Consider the following 24235-nt stretch of genomic DNA (forward strand, 5'->3'; position numbering starts at 1 on the left):
ATTCCCAGAGTAGAGGGAATTCCTCTCAGCCACGAGATTGGGCAAGATCATTTCTGAAGACTCTGGAAATTCTGCGAGTTTGTATGGGCAAGGTATCACTCCTACATGTTGGCAATTGTCCTATGTTTGAAGTGTCATTAATGCATGAGGATACATTGTACACCCTGTGATATTCATGTGTACTTTGCAGCAGTATATGCTTCTCTCTGGTTCTGTGTGCATGTTCAGGTGTAATTCGTCAACGAGTGTTCCATCTGTAAGTGCTTGATCAGCTCAGTTGGATGTGCCAATGAACTTTCTGCTGCTGGGCAGCTGGTTATAGCCTTTGCTTAGACCAACTGGTTTGCAAATGCTTGCCCTTGGTTGCAAGGAGAGCTAAGTTAGAGTGTGGCAACAAACAGAGTCTGCTTTCCAAAGCCTTAGTCTAAGTAGGATGGCAAGGCTCCATCACTAGGTTGCCCTTTTGTTGGCCTTGACAGCTCATGAAACCAAGAAAATATTTCTTCATTGCTGGAATAATCAGCTCAAATGGCTCATTGTACAGAGGAGGAAGGGACAATGCTACAATTAAGCTATTACAGGTGAGGAATGTGGAAACATGGATAGCAGTGGAAGCACTGGTATGACTTCTATGAGACTCTTTACTGCTTTGGGGTGAAGAGAATCTGAATCACAAAATGTTAGATAAGAACCTTCAACAATTATTTCTACATATTATTGAAAAAAATTGGAGAAAGAAGGAAGGAAGGAAGGAAGGAAGGAAGGAAGGAAGGAAGGAAGGAAGGAAGGAAGGAAGGAAGGAAGGAAGGAAGGAAGGAAGGAAGGAAGGAAGGAAGGAAGGAAGGAAGGAAAGAAAGAAAGAAGCAGCTATTGCAGGGAAGCTCAGTGGCCAGACCTGGAGATGGGAAGTCCGAGGTTCATATTTGGCTTCTGATACATCCTAGCTGTGTGATCTTGGGCAAGTCATTTAATTCCAATTGCCTAGCCCCTGCCACTCTTATGTCTTGGAATTGATACTTAGTATTAATTCTCAGACAGAAGGTAAGGGAATAAAAGAAGAAGCTATTGCAATTGTAATTGCAATTATATAACAAAGAGTGATACATGTGTCTATTTGGATGTCAGAGTTTATGAGCCTATATGGATTTGTCTAAGATTATATAGCAGGACCACTGTCTTTTACATTCTGAAGAGACATTGCGCTTCTTCTAGTTCCTCCTACACCCCATTCTCATTTAAAAAACAGATCCAGATTTGAGTAATGAAACTTTATTCTATTATCAATTAAGGCAGAAGATTAACAGAGGTCTGCAGGATTCAAGAGGTTGATGGAGGGACTTGCCTCTGTCCCAAGGACTGAAGCACAACAGGGAGAAAAAGTGGGATCCAACAGGGATGTGGGCAGAGACAGGTCAGACTGCCAAGGCAAAACCAATGCGACTGTTGTTCCGGTCAAATTCCGTGTAGAACTTTCGGATGAAGATTGCTCCCAGGCGCCACAGAGGTCCTTCCAGGTTATCAACATCCTTGCCATAGAAGGCAACCTGGCACATTTCATGACTGCTGTCCTCATTCTACAAGGAGAGACTAGTATGGACTGATGCCCTTTAACAAACCTATATGGTCCTTCACCCCCTTTCTCTGATCCCAGCTTTTAGCAAATACTCAATTTAGCTCCTAGTTATGATAAAAATCACAGAATCTTGGCACTGGAAGGAAGAGGATGACAAGATTGGAAAGGCTCAGTTAGAAGGAAACTTAGAAGGCATCTAGTCCAACCTGAAGGAGAACTAATATGATATGCTTGACAAATGTCAGCCGGCCTTATGCCAAAAGCAATCTAGAAGAGAGGAACCCATTGCTTCCCGAGTCAGCCCATTCCACTAAGGGTTAGCTATTAGCATTAGATTGTTCTTTATATCAATCCTGCTAGTTATAAGCTTTATTCAACCTCTTTAACCTTCTGCCCATCATTCCTATCTCTTCTCTCTGGAGTTAAACAAAAACACCAATTCTTCTTCCTCCTGTTAGCCCTTCAAGCATATAAAGGTAATGATCACTTCCTCCACCATAACTCCACCACCAGCTCTCCCCACAAACTCTTCTCTAAGCCAGACATCCCCAGTATCCTAAACTGATCTTTTGTACCACCCTGTTTGTCCTCCTCTGGGGAATCTGTTCTTCCACAAATGTGGTACCCAGGACTAAATGTAGCATCCCTGATATTCTGATCAGGACAGAATGGAGCAGGGCTAATACCTGCCTTCACACTGTAGCCTAAAATGGAATCAGCTCCCCCAACCCCATCACCCTGTTGACTGATTCTGGGTGTACAGGACACTGAATCTTTCTGAATTTTTTGTCAAACTACCTTCTATCTACCTCTACCCATTTACTTGGGAAATTAATATTTGGAACCTGTATGAAAAACTTTACATTTATCTCTATTATTTCCTGAGTCTCAGGGTTATCCATTTCAGAGGTCCCAAACTCACTGCTGTGGACCACATATAAAGACCCCAGTGCGACCTGAACTGGATTAAAATGTAATTAGGAAGAAGCTAGGTATCTCAGTGGATAAACAGCCAGGCCTGGAGATGAGAAGCCCTGGGTTCAAATGTGGTCTCAGACACTTCCTAATTCTGAGAGCCTGGGTGAGTCATTTAACCCCCATTGCCTATCTCTTGTCAGTCTTCTGCCTTGGAACCAATACAGAGTATTTATCCTAAAACAAAGAGTAAAGTTGTTGTGTTTTTTTAAATGTAATTGGAGGTGCCTACATGACTCAATGGATTAAGAGTCAGGTCTGGAGATGGGAGGTCCTGAATTCATGACACTTCCTAGCTTTGTGACCCTAGGGAAGTCACTTAACACCCATTGCATAGACCAGATTACTCTCCAGTCTTGGGACCAATATACAGTATTGGTAAAAATTTTGGATGAATTAAAAAAAATACAATTGGGGGCAGCTAAGTAGCTCAATGGACAGTGAGCCAGGCCTAGATGTGGGTGGTCCTGAGCTCAAATGTGGCCTAAGATCTTCCTAGGCAAGTCCATTCACCCTGATTCTAAGACAGAAGGTAAATGTTTTCTTTTTTTTTAATGTTATTAGGAAATATTTAACAAAATAAATAAATGCACAATATAATAGACAATGCTAATTTGTAATTTTTAAGTCAATATGAGTCCCATAGGAATCCTTATTGTTTAAACTGGATACCACTGAATTAGTCCAATTCCCTGTCCATTTCCAGACAATAAAAACTCTTTTTGTTGGTTCCTTCTTTCTGATGACTGTTTAGCTTCTTTGAGATGTGCTCACATTTTCCTTTCCTAACACTTATTCCTTCATCAAACACTAAATGCCTACTATTATACTTTCCCAGAGACCTTTGCTTTTATGGCATTTGTCTCCTTCTTCATCTAACCATCTTTTCAGACCCCTGTAGAGCTCTCCCACCTTGGCTTCTCTCTTCCCCATAAATCTCACTGTCTTCCCATTTCCTTTCAACCTGTTAAATTCAGACAATGCTATTCATTAAATGTTTTTTTTTTGTTAACTGTAACCTTCTCTCTTAGAATAGATAAGGCAGAAGAGCAGTAAGAGCCAGGCAAAAAGGGTTAAATAACTTGCTCAGAGTTACATAGTTAGGAAGTGTCAGAGGCTAGATCTGAACTGAGGTGCTCCCAATTCCAGGCTTGGTGCTCTATCCTTTGTGCTACCTAGCTGTCCCCTGCTGTTCATTTCTGATGATCAATCCCCCACTCCATACCCCACTGATGGTCCCCTCTTAGCAGGTAGCCACCAAGAAAATTCCCAGCCTAAAGCTATCTCAACTAATGAGAACAAATGTCAAGTGCTTTATCACTCTTAAAGAGACATATGTCTCATTATTTCCTATCACTTCCCCCAGGATGGGAAATACAAATCCTCTCCAGAAATACACATCTGTCTTTCTTCTAGTTGGGATGGGAAAAGGTCTGAACACTAAGGCCCAGGAGGAAATAGAAACTAGAGTGACTGACCCTGTCAGGAAGAAGACTGCCTCTACACTCTTAACCAGGGACATCTTTGGGCAGATCTGCTTTCCTGAACAGGTCTTCTCCTTCACCCCAGCCTCACAATTCTTTGGTACCTGGGTTACCCTAGGAGCTGGAGGTGGCTTAGACTAGTTTTAATTGAGCCATTGACATTTCAGAAGTTTTTGAAGCTGTCCCTTCGTGAAGCTCTTAGTAATAATCATCATCAATAAAAATATAATAGATGCTTAATATTATGAAATATAAGTACTAAGTACCTTTCCAAAGTACTTCAAGGCTCAGATATTCTGTGAGGTAGCTAATGAAAGCATTATTTTCATCACTTTATATTATGAGGAAATCAGGGGAGTTTAGGATGTTAAAGAACTTGCCCAGAATCAAAGATCGACAATCTTTCTACCCCACCATTGTCTTGGTTCTCTTGCCCTGCCATATGTATAGCCTTAATCTCTGGGAAAGAAAACTATTTAAAAGAATCTGTTTTTTTCTCATTTTAAATTCTTACCTTGTGTCTTAGAATCAACACTGTGCATTGGTTCCAAGGCAGAAGAATGATAAGGGTTAGGCAATGAGGATTAAGTGACTTGCCCAGGGTCAGCCAGCAGAAAGTGTCTGACACCAGATTTGAACCCCGGACCTCCCATCCCTAGGCCTGGATCTCCATCCACTGAGATACCCAGCTGTCCCCCACCCCCCAGAGTCCTCATACTACTGGAGAAGACATAACACACCTAGATGAACAGATGCAAGATAATTTGAGAAGAGAACACTTACAATTGGAGAGGAAAAGGAAAAGTTTCTCTTGGGAAATTGTACTTGAGGTGAGCTCTAAATGAAGGCAAGAAGTCTAAAAGGTGGAATTGGAAAGAGTCAGAATTCTAGCCATGGGAGATGGAGTCTGCAAAAGCATGAGATGGATCTTGGAGTTTCCAGTTTGGCTGAATCATAGAGTTGGTCCAGAAGTGAACTATGCACTTATATTGGAAATGATAGGTGGGAGTCAAACTGAGAAGCCTGCATTTTATTAGAGAGGCAGTATGGTAAGCTATAAGGTTGATATAAGGCATGATAAATGCGAATATCCTAGAAGATGTAGGGAGATAGTGGAGCTTTTTGTGCAAAAACATGGCTGAGACAGAGCTATGCCTTAGGAATATTACTTCTGTAGTGGTGAATAACATTGGAGAAGGATGAGGCTAGAAACAAAGAGATCAATTAAAGGCTTTTGTAGAACAGATATTAAAAAAACAGAAGGGAAAAATAAATTGGAAACAAAAATCCTGAAACAATAATGAATAAAACTAAAAGCTGAAGACAAATAAAATTAATAAACTCGTAGCTAACCTGATTAAAAAGAGAGTAAAAATCAAATCAATAAGGTAACAAATGAAGAAGGCCAAATCACAGCAAAATCAATGGAAATAAAAAGAATCATCAGAATACAATGTGCACAGTTGTATGTTAACAAAACTGAAAACACAAGAGAAATAGAAGAATGCCTTCAAAAATATAAAATAACCACACTTTCAGAAGACCTTACAGAGTTACATAACCCCATCTCAGAAAAGGAAATAAAATTATCTATTACTACACTAAAAAAAGGGGCGGGGGAAACTCTCCTGGTTCTGATGAATTCACAGGAGAATTCATTAAAACTTTTTTTCTAAAGCTTACCTTCTATCTTAGAATAAGTACCTGTTTCAAGGCAGAAGAACAGTAAGGTCTAGGCATAAGTGACTTATCCATGTTCACACAATATGAAGTGTATAAGGTCAGATTTGAACCCGTCTTCCCAACTCCAGATGTGGCACTCTATCCACTGAGTCACCTAGCTGCTCTGAACTCTATAAACCTTTTAAAGAATATTTGATACCCATACTTTACAAATTATCCCCAATAATCAAGAAAGAGAGCACCCTACCAGAATCCTCTTGTGAAACAAATGAAGTCTTAATACCTAAATTAGGGAAAGGCAAAACAAAGAAAATCACAAGACAATATCATTAATAAACATTGACTCAAATATATTAAATAAAATCAATTTCAGAGATTTCTCAAAGAAATCCTTCAAAGTGTGTTTTATACCATGGATGGAAGGGTGGTCCAATATTATAAAAATAATCACATAATTAGTAGTAATGATGATGACGACTAACATTTATATACTGTTTACTCTATGTCAGGTACTATGATAAGCACTTGACATCTCACAATAACCCTGTGAGGGAGGAGCTATTATTATCCCTATTTTATGGATTAGTTTGTACTTTCAATGCTATAAAAATCAAATTACTAAGGTGTAAGAGCAGCTTGCAAATGAAAAGATGGAACATTGGAAGAAAGGATGATTGATAGCAAAGAGCATTGGTAGCAGAGGATGATGGGAGAGGAGAACAGACCTAGAAGAGCTCCAAGAAGAACTCTGGGCTGTTGAGCTGGGATCTTGAGGAGGCAGGAAACACTTTTCCTTGCTGGAGATCTTGTCAAGAGCCAACTGAAGATTTTCCTGTGACTAGCCCTGGGACTTCACCTGAAGAGCATTTCTACATCATAGTATATCAAATAACATCTATCAAGAGTGTCAGGTCTCTTTGGACTTATGAGGGTTTTGGACTCTTGGCCAGAGAGCCTGACTCTCTCTCCCTACCTATTGCATTTCCTCTATTATTCCTTGACCCTTCTAATATTTAATTTAGCATGAGAAAGAATGAGAAGGGAAGGTGAAACTCTGTCTGGCTTTGAAGCTGACAGAGTGAAGGACCTATTGGGACATACAGCATAGGGACCCCTCTACCCTCTACCCAACTGCTCACTATCTTAATATCCTACACCTATTCAACTTCTTGACCAGTCAACTATCAGCAAAGAGGAATTATTCAAAGGAGCTTGAAGGAAGCAACTCAATGAGGCTACTGATCAGCCAAAGCTGAGTGTTGATCTAGATCCCTCCCCTGATGACTCATCAGACTTGGGGAGGCTTATCTTCTTGGCCAGTTGATGTATGGGAATTTGGGGGTTCCTCTTACATAAACAGATAGGGGAGACTTCCCTTTAACTCCCTATCATCTATTACTACAGGGGAACCCCAGATTCGAGAGTAACACCCCTTGTTATCACAGCCCAGAAAGAGTGAGTGAGCAGAATAGGAGTCAATCCACCTGGACTTCTACCCTCCTTCACTCTTGTTCACCAATTGTAGCCTCCTTTAGCTCCTCCAGACCATCAAATATCATCCCCAAAGAAGAATCAGTTACAGTTTCATAAATAGTCATTACAAAAGGTCATCCTTTACAGAACTTAATAAAATAATAACAATCTACTTGAATAAAAAAGTCATGAATGGATTTGAGGAAAACTCTCTTTTTTATAAAACCTGGAAAGCAAACTGACAGAAGTTGAATTTAGACCAACACCTTACACCACATTCCATAATAGATTCTAAAAGGATATGTGAACTTAATATTAAAGATGCCCCAAATAAAAATAGCATAAAAATTAGAAGAGAAACACCATATACTTCTCATGGCTATGGGTAGGAGATTTGGTCTCAATCAAAAAAGAGATAAAGACAGTTACAAATATAAAATAGATAACATTGATTTCTTGAAACTGAAAATTCTTCTGTACAGCCATTAATATATAGAGAATAATCAAATCTGTCCTCAGATGCTTCCTAGCTGCATGACTCTGGGCAAGTCACTTAACCATAATTTCCTAGCCCATACTACTTTTCTCCCTTGGAATCACTTCTTAGTATTTTAAGATAGAAAATGAGGGTTTGATATATATACATATACATATATATGAATAAAGGAATTAATTGAATGGGAAAAAATTCTTTGATAAGAATTATATGAACCTTTAATATATAAACAGAAAACTAATAGCCATCCCCCAATAGATAAATGGTCAGAGGAGTTGAACAAACAGTTCTTTAAAGAATGGCAAATTATTTACAACTATATGAAAAACTGCTCCAAATCATTAATAATAAGATAAATGGACATAAAAAACCATAAGGTTTCGCCTCACATCCTGCAATGTGGCAAAAATTACAAAAAACAAAAATGACAATGGTCAATGTGAAAGGAGTTGTACAGAGCTGCTACATTGTTGGTAGAACTGTGAAATGGTACATCCATATTGGAAAGCAGTTTGGAATTATTCAAAGAAAGTGACTAAAACATCTATATTCTTTCTACCAGAAGCTATATTTTTGGGTTTATACTCCAGCGAAGTCATCAATGTGAAAATAATCCCCATATACAGGTATCCTTTCCCCATTGTGGTCCTGATATATCACATGTCAGTCTAAGAAAATAAATGGAAATTTGGGGGAAGTTTTGCAGAAGTCATACACAACATGGGAAAGCCAAGAGATGTCATAGAAAAAAATTTAGAAACTGAGAAATGCATAGAATATATGTATTGTATTGTATAATATTGACGTAATCTTAATACTATAAAGATCCAGACCTGGAGTCAGGAGGACGGACCTTTTTGACTTCATATACTTCCTAGCTATGTGATCCTGGGAAAGTCACTTAACCCTATTTACCTCACCTTTAACCTTTGGTCTTAGAGTTGTTATTAAGATAGAAAATAGGGGGAAGCTGAGTGGCTCAGTGTATTGAGAACCAGGTCTAGAGACAGGGGGTCCTACGTTCAAATCTGGCCTCAGCTACTTCCTAGCTGTGTGACCCTGGGCAAGTCACTTGACCCCCATTGCCTATCCCTTACCACTCTTCTATCTTGGAACCAATACACAGTATTGATTCCAAGATGGGAGATAAAAGCTTAAAAAAAGACATAAAATAAATGTTAAAAAGGTGACAACATTATAAAGATCAAACAGGCTTAAAAGCAGACAAATGAGAGGATACCCCCAATCACTAGGATAATAAAAAACATTTCATAAACCTTAATGTACTATAAAGACAAGAATATTGATTATAATTGAGCCTACAGGATCTTAGATCAGAGAATATACAGAAAGAGTGGTGGTTCAGTGGATAGAGTGCTAGTACTGAAATCAGGAAAACCTGAGTTAAAATTCAGTCTCAGATACTCATTAGCTCTGTGACCCTGGACAAGAGAGAGAGAGACAGAAAGATAGAGACTGAGAGAAAGAAAACAGAGGCAGAGAGACTGATAGAGAAACAGAAAGAAAATGATCCAGAAGCTTACCTGTAAGACATAGTCGGAAGCTTGGAGTGTGAAAGTCTTGCCATCAAAGGTGAAGGAGATATCTGGGAGCCTCTTTTTCTGGTTACATTTTACAAAATACTGTGGGCAGAAAGAGTCCCAAAGCCTGTGTGAGTTCCAGGCATTCTAGACCTCACATGTGCACAGATCAGTAAGGAAGGGCTGAAGTGTCATCTGGGTGCCCTTTCTTAGTGTTAGTCCAGGTTCCTTTTACACAGTCAGAATAGAAAGTAGCCGCAGATGTCATTGAGTTTTGCCTGCCTCTATAGGGGCAGGGAGGGGAGAGACTATTGGGCCTGGAGTCAGGAAGACTCATCTTCCTGAATGTGGTCTCAGATACTTACTAGCTCTGTGATCCCAGAAAAGTGACTTCAACCTGTTGACCTCAGTTTCCTCGACTATAAAATGAGCTGGAGAAGGAAATGGCAAAACCACTCCAGAAGCTTTGCTAAGAAAACCCCACATGGGATCATGAAGATTTGGACAGGACTGGTGAAGACTAAGCAACTGCCTCTATAGCACTGGTGTCAAACAGAAAAGTCTATTTCGTTAAACATTTCTTTTCAACATTTGCCAGCTTCCATCTCCAGCATAGGCATCAGGTGATTATCAAATGATCACTTGCTCCCTCAGGTAATAGGGGATTCATTTTCCACTGAGGCAGTCCAAAGTAGAATGGCACTTAGGGGAAGCCCTCATTTTTAGGACATTTTTTCATAGATTGAGCTGAAATCTGGCTTGACTACTTCCACTCCTTGCTCTTAGCTATGGCCCTCTGGGGACAAGTAGAACTAATTTTTATTTCTCTCCTTGTTGATAATCCTTCGAATAAATATATGTGATTATTTATATTATATATACATTTTTATTGTAAATTCCCCTATTCCAATAGCTGGATATATTAGAGGCAGATTTGACTCTATCTCAGGGCGAATTTTCTAGCAGTTGAACTTTTGGTTGTTGTTCAGTTGCATCCAACTCATCATGACCTGGTATGTGGTTTTCTTGGCAAGTACAGGAGTGGTTTCACATTTCCTTCTCCAGTGGATTAGGCAAACAGAATTAAGTGACTTGTCCAAGGTCACACAGCTAATAAGTGTCTGGGGCTGAATTTGAACTCAAATCTTTCTGATTCCAGCACTCTATGCATTGAGCTGCCTCAATGGTGCCAATAGTCCAATTTTATAGAAATAAATAGAAATACCTATCTTGTGTAAGGTGGTGAGCTCCCTATCAGTGGAAATGTTCCAACAGAAGCTGGATGGATACCTGTAAAGAATGCTGTGCAGGTAATTTGTGAACAGGGTAGAATGAAGACCTCTGAGGGTCCTTCTAATTCTGAAATCTATGCTATCCTCTAAGTAATTATTGCATTTGCAGGGAGTGGGGCAGACTGAAATGGGACAACCACTTTTGAGATAACCACCTCTGAATCAGCCCCCTTATGGTCCTTCTATTCTCTGGGAAGTCAACTTCAGGATCCTGGTCTTAACCGTCTTTCTTGGTAACCCCCCACTCTCTTCTTCTTCCCAGAGTTTGCCTTCCTCACCTCTTCCCCATCTTCCTTAGCTCCAATTATCTTCATCAGTGTCCATATGGGCTCAGATGGGCCTGTGATGAAGGATGTTCCTATGTCCATAACTGCAATACAACCATCCTCACAGGACAGCACATAAGACTTGACAGTCACCCTGTATGGGAAGGTCAGAGACAGAAAGAGGGTTCATAGACCACCAGGGTCAGCCACTTCCCCCCACCCCCAGAGCCTTAGAGCCTCAGATTAGGATCTTGGGGACAGAGCAAAGAACAGATGCAATCCTTACTTTCAGGGAGTTGATATTTGGATAGAGTAGGGGGGCAGAAGTGATGCTCCAAATACATGGAAAGGACATTTCAGAGAATGTGTTATATAGGTGGAAAACAGTTTAGGGGGGGGAGAGTTAGCTGGCTCAGTGGTTTGAGAACAAGACCAAGAGATGGGAAGTCCTACATTCAAATTTGGCCTCAGACACTTCCAGCTGTGTGATCCTGAGCAAGTCACTTAACCCTGTTTGCCTAGCCCTTACAGATTTTCTGCCTTGGAACCAATACACAGTAATGACTGTAAGAGAGAAAGTAAAGGTCAAAAACAATTGAACTGAAACTGGGGAGATTTCCTAGAGGACTTTGGACTAGAGCTTCCATGTATTAGAGAAGAGGGAGGTGGGCAGAAGGAACTAGGTCTAATGATTAATGTTTGTAAAGCATTTCTTCATAATTAATTCATGAGGGAGGTATAGGATAGTACCATTAATCCCATTTTACAGATGTGATTGTCAGATCCAGGATTGAAACCCAGATCTCCAATTCCAAATCCAGCAGTCGCTTATTTTTATCAAGCTGCCAAGTCCTTGGATTGTTAGGGTTAGTACCTCCTTATTCTCACCTCCCTCCAAACGCCTTAGGATTACTCCCTCTGCCTCCTCTCATGAACACGCATTTGTATTAAGAGTCTATGGAAGGGGCAGCTGGGTAGATCAGTGGATTGAGAGCCATGCCTAGAGATGGGAGGTCCTAGGTTCAAATCTGGCCTCAGATACTTCACTTGACCCCCATTGCCTAGCCCTTACCACTCTTCTGCCTTGGAGCCAATACACAGTATTGACTCCAAGATGGAAGGTAAGGGTTTAAAAAAAAAAGAGTCTATGGTAAGGATAAACACAAAGGACTCATGTCCAAAAATGGCATCCACAGCCCAAGAAGGAATTATTGGAGTCTGAATAGAAATCAAAGCCCTGGATGCCATCTTCTACTTTATTTCCTTCATGTGTTTCATGTTCTTTTTAATTATACGTGTGATATGTCTTCAGTTCAGACATGGGGAATATGGAAATCTATTTAGCATGAAAGACCTTTATCAGACTATTTACCACCTTGGAGGGGAAGGGAGGAAATGAGAAAAATCTGAACCCTAAAATGTTAGAAATCAATTGCAAAAAATGGTTTCTCCTGTTACTGAAAAAGAAAGAAAAGAAAAGAAAACAGATAACCCACCCCCTCACCAATAGTCTATGGCAGGGGCAGCTGGGTGGCATAGTAGATAGAGTACCAGACCTAGAGTCAGAAGAACCCGGATTCAAATTTGGCCTCAGTCACTTCCTACCTGTGTGACCCTGGACCAGTCACTTAACCCTGATTGTCTAGCCTTTGCCTTTTTGTCTTGGAGTTGTTTCTAAGAGAGAAAGTAAGGGTTTAAAAGAAATAGTCAATGGCAGTGTTCCCTAAGGAAGGATATTAGTGGATAGATAGAAGTCTTTCCAGAGGTATCTGAATATAGAGAAGTGGGTGACAAAAACACTTGGGGTTGGCAAAACATTAGATTTGTATGGATTTCAGGGTGCGTTAGGAGGTGGAATGGAATTAGAACCAATGGTGATTCCTGACCTTTGCATCTCGATCTGCCAGAAGTCTGAACAGCTGGTGTTGATGTAGTGAAAGTTCCCTTGGAAATAGTTGGGGTCAGTGCCTCCGAGTATCAGCTCTCCGACTTCCCCTGACTTCCTGAAAGGCAGATGACAATCTTTTCATCCTGAGGTCTGAGGAAATAGGGAGAGGGGTTTGGAGATTAGGGGCAGTCAACAAACATTTATTAAGCATCTATTACATGTCAGGGACTAGGCTAAACATTGGACTGGGCCATGGGATATAGGAGGCCCAGGCCCTAAAGAGTGGTGCTTGGCACCTCAGAAAAGATTCTGGGAAAGATGAGAGGAAAGTAAGGGTAGGAATGCATGGGATTGTGACCAAAAGGGTGGGGAGGGGTGGGGTTGTTTCAGAGAAAATCAGCAGTCAGCCTCCAGTGAACCTGGGCCTCTTTGGGGCCTCTCTAGGCTGGTAGAGTGGGTGATTTTGGGTCATGCTACAAAGGATGCTCATGGACAGGGAAGCTGGAGTCATGTAGGGATGGGCTTGGATTTCCTGTAAAGAGACAGGGAAGAACTGATGGAATTATTTAGCCACTCCAATCTCCCATCTCTTTCACAGTTAGCATTTCATTAGATCTCCAGGATACCCCTAGCAGTTTTTTAACCAGACTTAGAGGTAGGAGGTCCTGACTTCAAATGTGATCTCAAGACACTTCCTAGCTGTGTGACCCTGGGAAAGTCACTTCACCCCCATTACTTAGTCCTTATTGCTCTTTTGTCTTAGAACCAATACACAGTATTGATTTGAAGATGGAAGGTAAGGGTTAAAAATGAAACACAAAAAAACAACATGGCACCTCACAGATTTCAGAACACATCTCATTAGCTAGTGCTCCCAAGATTGGAGCGATAGACATTTAGAAATTAAATGAGCCAGGTTTCAAGTCAGTGTGTACATGTGTGTATTATATGCCTTCTACTGGACATATAAGCCACTGTAGGCTCCCTCCTCTTCTCTGCATCTGAGACTCTCAATATTCAGCCTCTTTCCTGCTTTGTTTGATAAGTGGTCTATTGTGGTAGAAGGGAATATTCCCATCCAAGGTGGAGATCACAACCCCCAACTCATCCATGTCCCATTCAACTGTGCTCCACGGGCACTTGTGGGGAGTTCTCAGGGGATCTTTCCTTGTCCTTCCTCTTAATCTTCAGAACTTACATGGAAACTGATGGAATTTTCATTCATTGTCCCTTATTCCCATGACTTGATCAATATACATCCTTTTCTGGTAACACAAGTCTCTGATGTAAAATGGGAGCTAGTAAAACACATAGAGAGGAGGGCAACTAGATAGTTAAGTGGGTTGAGTTCCTGGCCTAGAGATGGGAGGTTTTGGGTTCAGATATGACCAAAGACCCTTCCTATCTGTGTGACCCTGGGCAAATCACTTAACTCCCCCATTGCCTAGCAGTTACCACTCCTCTGCCTTGGAATTATTAATTCTAAGATAGAAGGGAAGGGTTTAAAAAAAATTTTTAAATACATATAGGGAAGTGGCCAGAGAAGTAGGAAGAGAACTAGGGAAATGCTGGGTCATGGAAGGCCAGGCCAGAGTTTTGAGAAGTCAAGTAAAGAAGGAAAACAATTGAGTTTGAAATTAGAAGGTTGCTGCTATCCTTCTCAGCTGTGTGACCCTAGGCAAGTCACTCAACTCCATTTGCCTTCTGTCTTAGAGCTGTTACTAAGACAGAAAGGAATGACTAAAAAACAAAAAAGGTCACTGCTGACCTTTTAGCAAAGATACCTTCAGCTTACTTAAAATTTTCTCTGCATCTTCCTGGAATAGAATTTTATAGTTGGAAGGGTCCTCACAGGGCACCTAAGGAGGATCAAGAGCTGTCAAACAATGCCCCTGAGCATCCCAAAAGCCTTGATGATGGACCCAGATTAAAATGGAATTGGAAAATATTCAACAAAACTAATGCAGAAGAAAACACAGAAAATATCAACTTCTTATTTTTGCAAGTCAACATGTGGCCCATACGGATTCCTATGTATGGTTTAGTGAAGCCCCTTTTCTATGTGAGTTTGATGCCATGACCCAATGTCTAGCACAAGCCTGGAAAGTATCCTTCCACTATCCCATACCTTATGCCCGAGTGTCCATTCAGCCTTTGCTTTAAGAACTCTAGTGAGAGGAAACCCATAATCTCACAAAGCAGCCTCCACTCTTCTCACACAACTCTAGTCATTAGGAAATTTTTTCCTGACACCAGCCTAATCATCTCTATAACTTCTCTGGATTGCCATTGGTTCTGCCCTCTGGGAATAAATAGAATGAGCCTAATCTCTTTGTAACATGGCAGCTTTCCCAGTACTAGAAGACAGCCATCATGTTCACCACCCTCCTAATCTAGTCTTCCTTTTTCCCCCAGCTAAACATTCATGACTCAGGGTTCTCTACCTTTGTGGTTGCCCTCCTTTGGACCCCGTCCAGACTATCAACATTCTCTTTGTCCTGTGGTGCCCAGAATCAAACAGGGTTTTCCAGAACTGGTCTGTACAAGTCATGGGACTGGTCAGTAGTACTACCACCTCTTCTGGAAGCTCTGCAGCCTTGAATCACAATTGGTTTTTGGGCTGTCGTAGCCCATCATTGACTCCACTAAATTGGCCCCCCCCCCGACCTTTCTCCATCAAAGGGCTTCTCCCTACCTTGTGCCTGCAAAGTTGATGTTTTTTAAACCATCCAAGACTCTCTATGGATCCCTGTGAAATTTCACCACATGAGACAGTCTAGTGTTCTAGCCTCCGGAGATTTGGGGGGATCCTGACTGTCCTATAGAGTGTTAATTATCCATCCTATCTTTATGACTTCTGCAAATGGGATAGCCATGCCATCTAGAACTATCCTTTTCTAGCCACAGAAGAAGAAATATCTCTCTTCCTTTCTAAGACTAATGCCTCTACCTCTTGGTTTCTGGTGCCTCCCTCCTATTCTTCAGGACCCTTTCTCTATCAAGCAGTCCCTCTTTGATTTTTCCATCTCTCCTTCTCCATTGACTTTCCTCTACTCACAACAAACTCAGGTCCCCAGTATCCTTTTTTTAACTCTTACTTTCTGTTTTTGTGTCAATTCTAAGACAGAAGAGCAGCAAGGACTAGGCAAGTGGGGTTAAGTGACTTGCCCAGGTCATATAGCTAGGAAGGACTTGGGGTTAGACTTAAACCCAGGTCCTCCTGACTCCAAGCCTGGCACTCTGTCTACTGTGCCACCTAGCTGTCCTCCTTATTTCATTTTATTCTGGTTAGACTATACTTTAGAGTGTTGTGACAGTCTGGCATGTGTTTGATGCTTCTGACCTAGAGCACTGAGAAGTTAAGTGATTTTCCCAGGGCCAAACAGTCAGGCTATATCAGAGGCAGAACTTAAACCCAGGTCTCCTAGCCAACTCTATTCACTCTCTCTCCAATATGTCCAGAGCTAAACTAATTACCTTCACATCCTCATTAGTCCATCCCTTCTGGATTTTATTGCTTCACTGATCAGGATATCACTACTCTCTCATTCACTCATGCTAAAAACCCAAGAATCACCCTTGATCTCTCTCTCTGCCCCAACTCCCAGAGCCAATCTGTAAGTCTTTGAATTTCTTTCTTTTTCATGTTTCCAGACTCCATTATCCTCCCTTTCCATTACCACTACCCAGTGCTGCCACTCAGTCCAGGCCCTCATCATCACACCCTTGGACTATTTAATAGCTTCTTAATTGCATTCCCTGCCTCCAGGGTCTCTCCCTTCCAGTCCATCCAAAGCAGAGCAGCTGCCAGTTTAGTCTTCTAATAAGACAGCTTTCTAGACATAATTTCTTCTTCTACTTTCCCCAGTTCAAAACCTTCAATAGCTGCTCCTTATTCATGAGATCAAGTCCAAATGCCTCATCAGGGCAATTAAAGAAATCCAGTTTCACCCCAGCTTACCTATTATTTAGCTAGCCTTTTCCTCTTCAATCTTATCTCCTACTCTTTCTTACAACAAATCTTCTACACACCCCATTGTTTTCCCCAAACACAGCAAGTGCTTTTCTACCTCAGATCTCTGCTAACCAAGTTTCCTTGCCCCTCCCCTCCTTGTATCTAAGACCTACCATTCCTTTAAGGCCAAAGTCTAATCTCTCTTGTGTCTGGAGGCCTTCCATAAGGGCACATAAACTCATAGAATCTAGAACTGGAAGGGACTTTAGGCATTTCATAATCCAACCCCTTCAAACTGAGGTTCATAGGGATTAAAAACTTATCTCAGCCATATCATTGCTGGGTTTGTACCCCAAAGAGATACTAAGAAAAAAAGACTTGTACGAAAATATTCATAGCTTCACTCTTTGTGGTGGTAAAAAATTGGAAAATGAGGGGATGCCCTTCAATTGGGGAATGGCTGAACAAATTGTGGTATCTGATGGTGATGGAATATGATTGTGCTTCTGAAAGGAATAATGAATTTGTAGAATTCCATGTGGTCTGGAAAGAGCTCCAGGAATTGATTCAGAGTGAAAGGAGCAGAACCAGGAGAACATTGTACACAGAGTGATACATTATGGCACAATTGAATGTAATAGACTTTTCTACTAGCAGCAATGCAATGACCCAAGACATTTCTGAGGAATTTATTAGAAAGAAAGCTATCCACATCCAGAGAAAGAGCTGTGGGAGCATAAACATGGAAGAAAAACATATGACTGATTACTTAGTTCAATAGGGATATGATTAGGGTTTTGATGTTAAAAGATCATGCTACTGTAAATATGAATATCATGGAAATAGGTTTTGAACAATGATACATGTATAACGCAGTGGAACTGCTCATAAGCTCCAGGATGGGGGAGGAAAGAGCAAGGGAGTCATGAATCATGTAACCATGTAAAAATATTCTAAATTAAAAAAAAAGAAATACAGAAAAAAAACTTATCTCAAAAGGGCAACTAGGACCCTGATTGTTTAGCCTTACCACTCTTCTGCCTTGGAACCAATACATAGTATTGATTCTAAAAATGGAAGGGAAGGGTTTAAAGGGAAAAAAAAAAACTTATCTCAAGGCCACTTCAGTAAGCAACAGAACCAGGATCAGAACCTAGATTTTGTGACTCCAAACTTTAGGTTCTTTCTACCTTACTCCACTGCTTTCTCCTGATGGTCCCTGTCATTCTTACCTATCATATGCTTCCTGATCTTGTTGGGTAGTTGGGTTTGGAAAAGAGTGCTAGAGGACAGAGCTAAGATGGCCCCAAAATAGCAGGAACTTCTTAAACATCCTTTCAACCAATTACTATAAAGTGTCTCAAAAGGACAGAAATTAAAATCAGAAGAGTAAAGGGGCTCTCGTGCAGGGTTCAGTCTTAAAGGTAGACAGTGTTGGGGGATTTCCATGCTATAAGGGGGCAAAAATACATTTAGAAAAAGTGTGAGTTGATCACCCCTCCCCAACACCACCTACTGCATCTGTAATATTAAGGTTAATAAATGATGATAATAAAGAGGATAGTATTGTATATACTTTGCTAGATATTCACAAATATCTAGTTCTAACTGCCTTGGAGATAGATAGATAGATAGATAGATAGATAGATAGATAGATAGATAGATAGATAGATAGATAGATGGAGATAGTCTATTTATTTGTATTATATAATTAAATATGAGGATTAATATAACCAAGATGCCTAAATTCTAAGGGAACTAAATTCTCCACCTACTTTCCTTTTCATCGCAAAACAAATTTCTTCTTGGTCTTGGAAATTGACCCAAGCTACTCTTTCAAACCCCTTATCATTAACTAAATCCCAAAAATGCTATCTTACTAAACTAACTAAATCCTTATATATAGGTGAAATTATCTATATTAAAGTTGTCTCCAAGTAAGCAAAGACAGTGAGCCAAAATGTCAGAGGATCACTGAGCAGAGTCAGATGAGAGCCTGGGCAATCTCTAAATTCTGTGGGGCTGGCTGAGGGCACCACAGTTACCCCTGAAGGCAGTGCTCTGCCTTGGCAGTGAGACTTGGGACCCAAGGCTGAAGAGTGCAGAGCCTGGGCAGCAGAGTGTGTAGCTTGAGCAGATTCAAGGTGGGCCACAGTGGAGGCAGCTGGGACTGCAAAAATAGCCTCAGGGCAAAACACTCTAAAGTGTGCTACTTAGAGAACAGCCTGGAAGATACTGCCCTGACAAAGCCCTGGGAGAAAGAAACTAGGAAAGCAATGTCCACCAGCATGCAGGAGCCACAATCCACAAATAGCAAAAGAAACAAGCAATAGCAGAAAAAGCTTTTGACCCTGGATAATGTATATGGAGAAAAAGAGCAAAATACAGAAGCCACAGCAGAGAGTAACAAACAAGCAAACACATCCAAACTTTCCTCCCCAAAATGAAATTTGGTCACAAGCTCTCAAGGAACTCAAAAAGGAGTCCAAGAACCAAGTAAGAAAGATAGAAGAAAAATGAGAAGAAAAGTGTAAAAGAGTGCTAGCCTTGGAGTCAGAAGACTTGCTTCTAACCCTAGTTCTCCTTTCTATTTTTATGGATTTGGGGAAATCATTTAATATCTGTGAGTTAGTCTCCTTATCTATAAATGGATGCTCAGTTTAGATCAGTAACACACACACACACCTCTTCCCTTCTGTCTTAGTGTGAATTCTAAGTGGCAAGAGCTAGGCAATTCGGGTTAAGTGACTTGCTCAGAGTCACACAGCTAGGAAGTATCTGGGCCTAGTTTTGAATCTAGGGCCTCCAGACTCCAGGCCTGGCATACTATCTACTGTGCTACTCAGCTGTGCCTCAAAATAATATTTTTAACTGTATAACAAATATAAGAATTCAAAGCAAACCATTTATATTAATATAAAGATTTTCTTCCCATTCTAGATTCATGGACCCAGGTAAAACTATCTACAAACCCCTTCTATGTCCAGGAACCCCAGGTTAAGGACCCAGGGAAATAATCTCTAAAATTCCTCCCAGGTAAAAAATCTATGCTCTTAGGTGGGTCTCCATGTCTTTCTAACTCGGAGTGTGAACCCCTCAATCCTGGCTAGGATGTCTTCTTATCCTGCTCTTCAAAGGATACTCCTTTAGATTCTCAGTGAATAGAATCCTAAAACCTCACAGTTTTTAGAGCTGATTAAACTTTTCTCACGATTCTATACTGTAAGGATTATCATCATCATCCCCATTTTACAGATGAAGCCACTAGAGAAATTTGATGGCTTGCCCAAGATCTCAGAATTAATGAGTGTTGTAGGCTCTGATGACTGAGGGTGATGGGACGGGGGAAGAGTTCTATTGGTTTCAGAGAGGATTTTGGTCTTTGGGTGGCTGAATATGGACCTGAGTTTGTGTATGTGTGCATGGGGGGGGGGGGGGAGGCGGGAGAGGTTGTACCCTGGCAATTCATATGTCTTTGTGTGATTCATTGAATGCTGGAAGCATATGGGACCTCAAAGATCCCCTTATCCTTATCTTTATTAGGGTCCATCCATCCATTAGGAGAAAGCACCTCATCCTTATCATACTCATCTTACAGAGGAGGAAAGTGAAGCCAAGGATTTGCTTACAGACAGAAGGTTGAGTTAGTGGAAGAGTCAACTACAACCAGCGTTTCCTCATTTGAGGCTAAAATTCTCCTGCATCATGTGGCTTCTCTCAACGCTCCTGCTTTGTATTAAGGCATCCAATTAAATTATTATTATTATTTTGCTAAACCCTTCTTGTGTATTGGTTCCAAGGCAGAAGAGTGGTAAGGGCTAAGCAATGAGGGTTAAGTGACTTGCCCAGGGTCACACAGCTGGGAAGTGTCTGAGGTCAAATTTGAACCCATGACCTCCCATCTGTAGGCTTGCCTCTTAGTCCTATCCACTGAGCCACCTAACTGCCCTCAATTCAATTCTTACTAAACACAGTGTTCATTTTTGGGGGTATTTGTCATTACAAATGTTCAGTCTTAAACTACCTGCCCCTACATTCCAGGTGGTGTGGGCTTAGAGAATGAATCCTGACTTCAGTCTCAGTCTGAGTCAGACAGGAGGAGGAGGTTGAAGCTGCTGCCCACACAGTCAACCAAAAGACACTTTGCTGTCAAAGAAGTTTGTATGAATGGGACCTTGAGTAAAAACAAAGCAAGTCCAATGGCTGCCTGTGAATCTAGACATGCACTTGGTCACTGAAGATAACACCTTCTAGTAGAACATTATGTTCATCTCTCGCTCATTGCTGAGCTCTTCTTTTTGAGGGGGTAAAGAGAGTGCTAAAGATCAGTGATTTAATTGATCTAGGGAGCTCTGGGTGAAGGGAGAGAGATCCTTGTATTGGTGTAGATTGGTATAAATCATGGACATTGCCTCACCACTCTCTTGGAGATGAAAGTGACTTGTTTAGTCAAGGAAACGGTGACAAAAAGGAGACTTAAACACAAGTTTTGCTCACTTAGAAACCAGCACTGACCCACTCTACTCCATTAACTCTCACAAATTTATAGAGATGACAAAGCATCACAAAATTTCCCCCATCTAGAATATCTTTTCCATTAATACCTCTCCCACATATACAGGGAACCACTGGTCTTGGAGCTAGATGCCCTGAATTTTAGTCCTCACTTTGGATAAAGAAAGGCAAAAATCACATTGGAAAGAAGTCTTTTCTTTTCTTTTTAACCCTTTACTGACCATCTAAGCATCATTACTGTCTATTGGTTCCAAGGCAGAAGAGCAGTAAGGGCTAGGAAACATGGGTTAAATGACTTGCCCAGGTTCACCCAGCTAGGAAGTGTCTGAGGCCAAAAAGACTAGATTTTCAATCAGAACACCTGAGTTCAAATCCCAGATCTCCTACTCAATTGTGTGACCTTGGGAAAATCCATGAGACAGAGTAGGAAGGACCCTCCACTTGGAGTTAGAGCAGAACTGGGTTTGGCTACTACCCAAGAGACTAAATAGCAACATAGAACAGTGGAAGAATACTTAATTTGGAGTCAGAGATTCCCAATTTGAGTCTTGGCTCTGTGTCTTAATTAACCTGTGTAATCTCATGTAAGTTATTTAATAATACATTTTTTTGTATTTGTTATCACAAATGTCTTAAACGACATATCCTACCTTTAGGCCTCAGTTTCCTCATCTGTAAAATTAAGGGGTTGGACTCAATGACCACTCAGGTTCCTTCCACCTCTAAATTTATGATTCTATTAGTCTTTCATCTCATAATAGCTGTATGAGCAGGGACAGGTCACAGTTATCCTTTCTGAATCTCAACATTCTCATCTGTAAAATGAGGTGAGGATAATAACCTCTTACATCAAAGGGTTTTTGTGAAGATCCCACAAAATATCATCTTGTCAGCATCATTTGTCATTTTAAAGTTGTTTCCATAGCACTTTAGAGTTCCAAATCACTTCCCACACAACAACAATAACAAGGTCCTCTCCCACTCTGGGCCTCAATCTCCTCATGTGTAAAATGAAGCGACTGGACTAGATTAAGGTATTCTTAACCATTTTTTTGGTGACCTGGGCAGCCTTGTCAGTCTTGTATGGCCCAAGGTCCCCTTCTCAGAATAATATTTTTGAATAATTGAAGGAAATACTAAATGAACATTTTTTCTCATCCAAATTCATGAATCTCCTGAAATCTATCCACAGAATCCTTGAGGATTTGTGGACTCCAAGATAAGAACCCCTGAACTAGATGATCTAAGTTCTTTCCAGTTCTAGATTTTACAATCCTGGTTGGCTTCATCTATATTAACTTCATTTTATTATGAAATTATAATCATAAAATTATTTTGTAACATCATAAAATAAGGATAATGATCATGCCCTGTCTTTGTCACAATGATCACCGAAAATGCAATAGAGAGGTATAAAGTGCAAAATTTAGCCAAATGTTAGATTATATATACCTCTATGAATACACAAAGCGAGGTTTTCCAAAGCTGAATAAAAATAATTTTCCCATGATGTCTCATTTGGGCCATGGGATTCCCTCCCACAAACATGGATTAAGGGTGCAACTATCTCTCTGAGGCACCCTGGACTCCACAGAGCTTTTATAAGTGAGTCCTCTTGCCCTTCTTGCTCCAGCAGAGGGCACAGTCATGGACACAACTCTCTTCCCCAGGGTGTGGAGTCCCACCCCAGAAGAACAGCCTCACCTGCTGAAGTAGATAGAGAAGACATTTTCCTTCAGCACTCCTTGGGCCATTAAGTTGTCAAAGACAGGAGTGATTCCAATCACTGACTGCTCAGGGTTGCCCAGGCCCAGGACTCCATCGAATGAAGCCAGTTCAAAGGTTATCGTGGATAGCGTTGTGGTCTCACCAAATACCTGAGTCGCCTTCATTCCACCAATCTGTGGGTTTCAGAAGCCAGAGGAGAGAGCTGGCTGACCAGGCATATTATCCTAACAGCCTGACCTGGTGTTGACCATAGGCCCCAACAAATCACGATACTGGCCCCTAACTGAGGATGCAGTCCATTATTAGATTTGGAGGAATTCGGTAAGAAAAAGAAGAAAAGTAGGTAGTTTGAAGACAGATTCAGAATGCAATCACTTTGAAGCACTTTTTAAAGATTGGTATGGAAGGATAGAGTGAAGATTTGAGCCCTGCTCCACCCTAATCCTCTCTGACTATGGCCAACACTCCCCTTAATTTTCCCATGACATCTCATTTGGGCTATAGAACTCCCTCCCACTGAGTTGGGCTGCATGACAACCTAACCCCTTCACTACTTCCTATGTGCCCCCTGGGCTCCAGGCTGCCTTCTTATACTCTTCCAGGATGACCTTGATATTCCTCAAAATCTGATATCACCTAGATAAAAATATTCATGGAGTTGTGGGAGGCACAGCCCAAGTTGTCCTGTGAATTCTCCCTCAGGAATGTCCTGACCTAAAGTCAACCCAACAGATGAGGACCTGGAGGAGCACTGGAAGAGAGGAGCAGATTGGATTCTGGGCCAGACTGGAATAAATTGGATCTCTTAGTCTGTCTTTCACTGACTTCTCTACCTCCTTTAACCCCTTCTTCTCCCTATGACATCCCCAATTCCTTCCTTCCACTCCCACAGATTCCCACCCAGCCACAGTTCCAAGGGATTGATCCAACCTTCAGACTGTACTCTTCCCCCACACCCCCAATGTCTCTCTTCCAAAACAAACTGTTCTCAGGTCTCAGATCTCAAGATCTTTTCTCTCAGCTGAGAGCCAATAGGATGCTGCATGAATTCATACAATAAGTCCTTCTTTACCACTAATTGGCCTGTGGTTTATCCTCTAAGCTAATATAATGTCCAGACCCAGTCACAATGCTAGTGCCCTCCCTTAAGGAGATAAGGACAGGGGACTCAGAACAAGTGAAGAGATGTATAGAAGAGAGATTTTTGATTTTCTCAAATCATATCACAGGAGGAAAATAACAAGAATGGACTAGAACCTCTAAGTATTTTACCCTTAAGTGAATCACAGGCAAATTACCCACAAAATTCCATGCAAATAATCCAGATTTTCTTTTTGAGGCACCACTTTCTAGGATTGGTATGTGG

The 24235-nt window shown here is 41.1% G+C and overlaps 1 protein-coding gene across 1 annotated transcript; it reads right to left on the reverse strand.

Moving 5' to 3' along the window:
- Window positions 1-1212: 1212 nt before the first annotated feature.
- Window positions 1213-23036, reverse strand: LOC130457124 (renin-like). The gene is made up of 5 exons (XM_056815775.1): window positions 22846-23036; window positions 12670-12786; window positions 10796-10937; window positions 9229-9327; window positions 1213-1574 (listed from the first exon to the last, which is right to left on the reverse strand). Exons 1-5 carry the CDS (start codon window positions 23031-23033, stop codon window positions 1413-1415), a joined length of 708 nt encoding a protein of 235 aa, XP_056671753.1. The 5' UTR covers window positions 23034-23036; the 3' UTR covers window positions 1213-1412.
- Between the last annotated feature and the right edge of the window lie 1199 nt (window positions 23037-24235).

The sequence above is a fragment of the Monodelphis domestica genome, chromosome 2 (assembly GCF_027887165.1).
Source record: "Monodelphis domestica isolate mMonDom1 chromosome 2, mMonDom1.pri, whole genome shotgun sequence".
NCBI lineage: Eukaryota > Metazoa > Chordata > Mammalia > Didelphimorphia > Didelphidae > Monodelphis > Monodelphis domestica.

What these genes read in the sequence shown, in the direction of transcription:
- LOC130457124 (XM_056815775.1), bottom strand. Translation starts at nt 23,033, where the DNA reads ATGAAGGCGACTCAGGTATTTGGTGAGACCACAACGCTATCCACGATA. An exon ending in CTAAGGAAGATGGGGAAGAG is followed by an intron (nt 9,328 to 10,795) that starts GTGAGGAAGGCA and finishes TTCTGCCCACAG; the next exon opens with TATTTTGTAAAATGTAACCA. An exon ending in CTTCCGACTATGTCTTACAG is followed by an intron (nt 1,575 to 9,228) that starts GTAAGCTTCTGG and finishes CTCTCCTTGTAG; the next exon opens with AATGAGGACAGCAGTCATGA.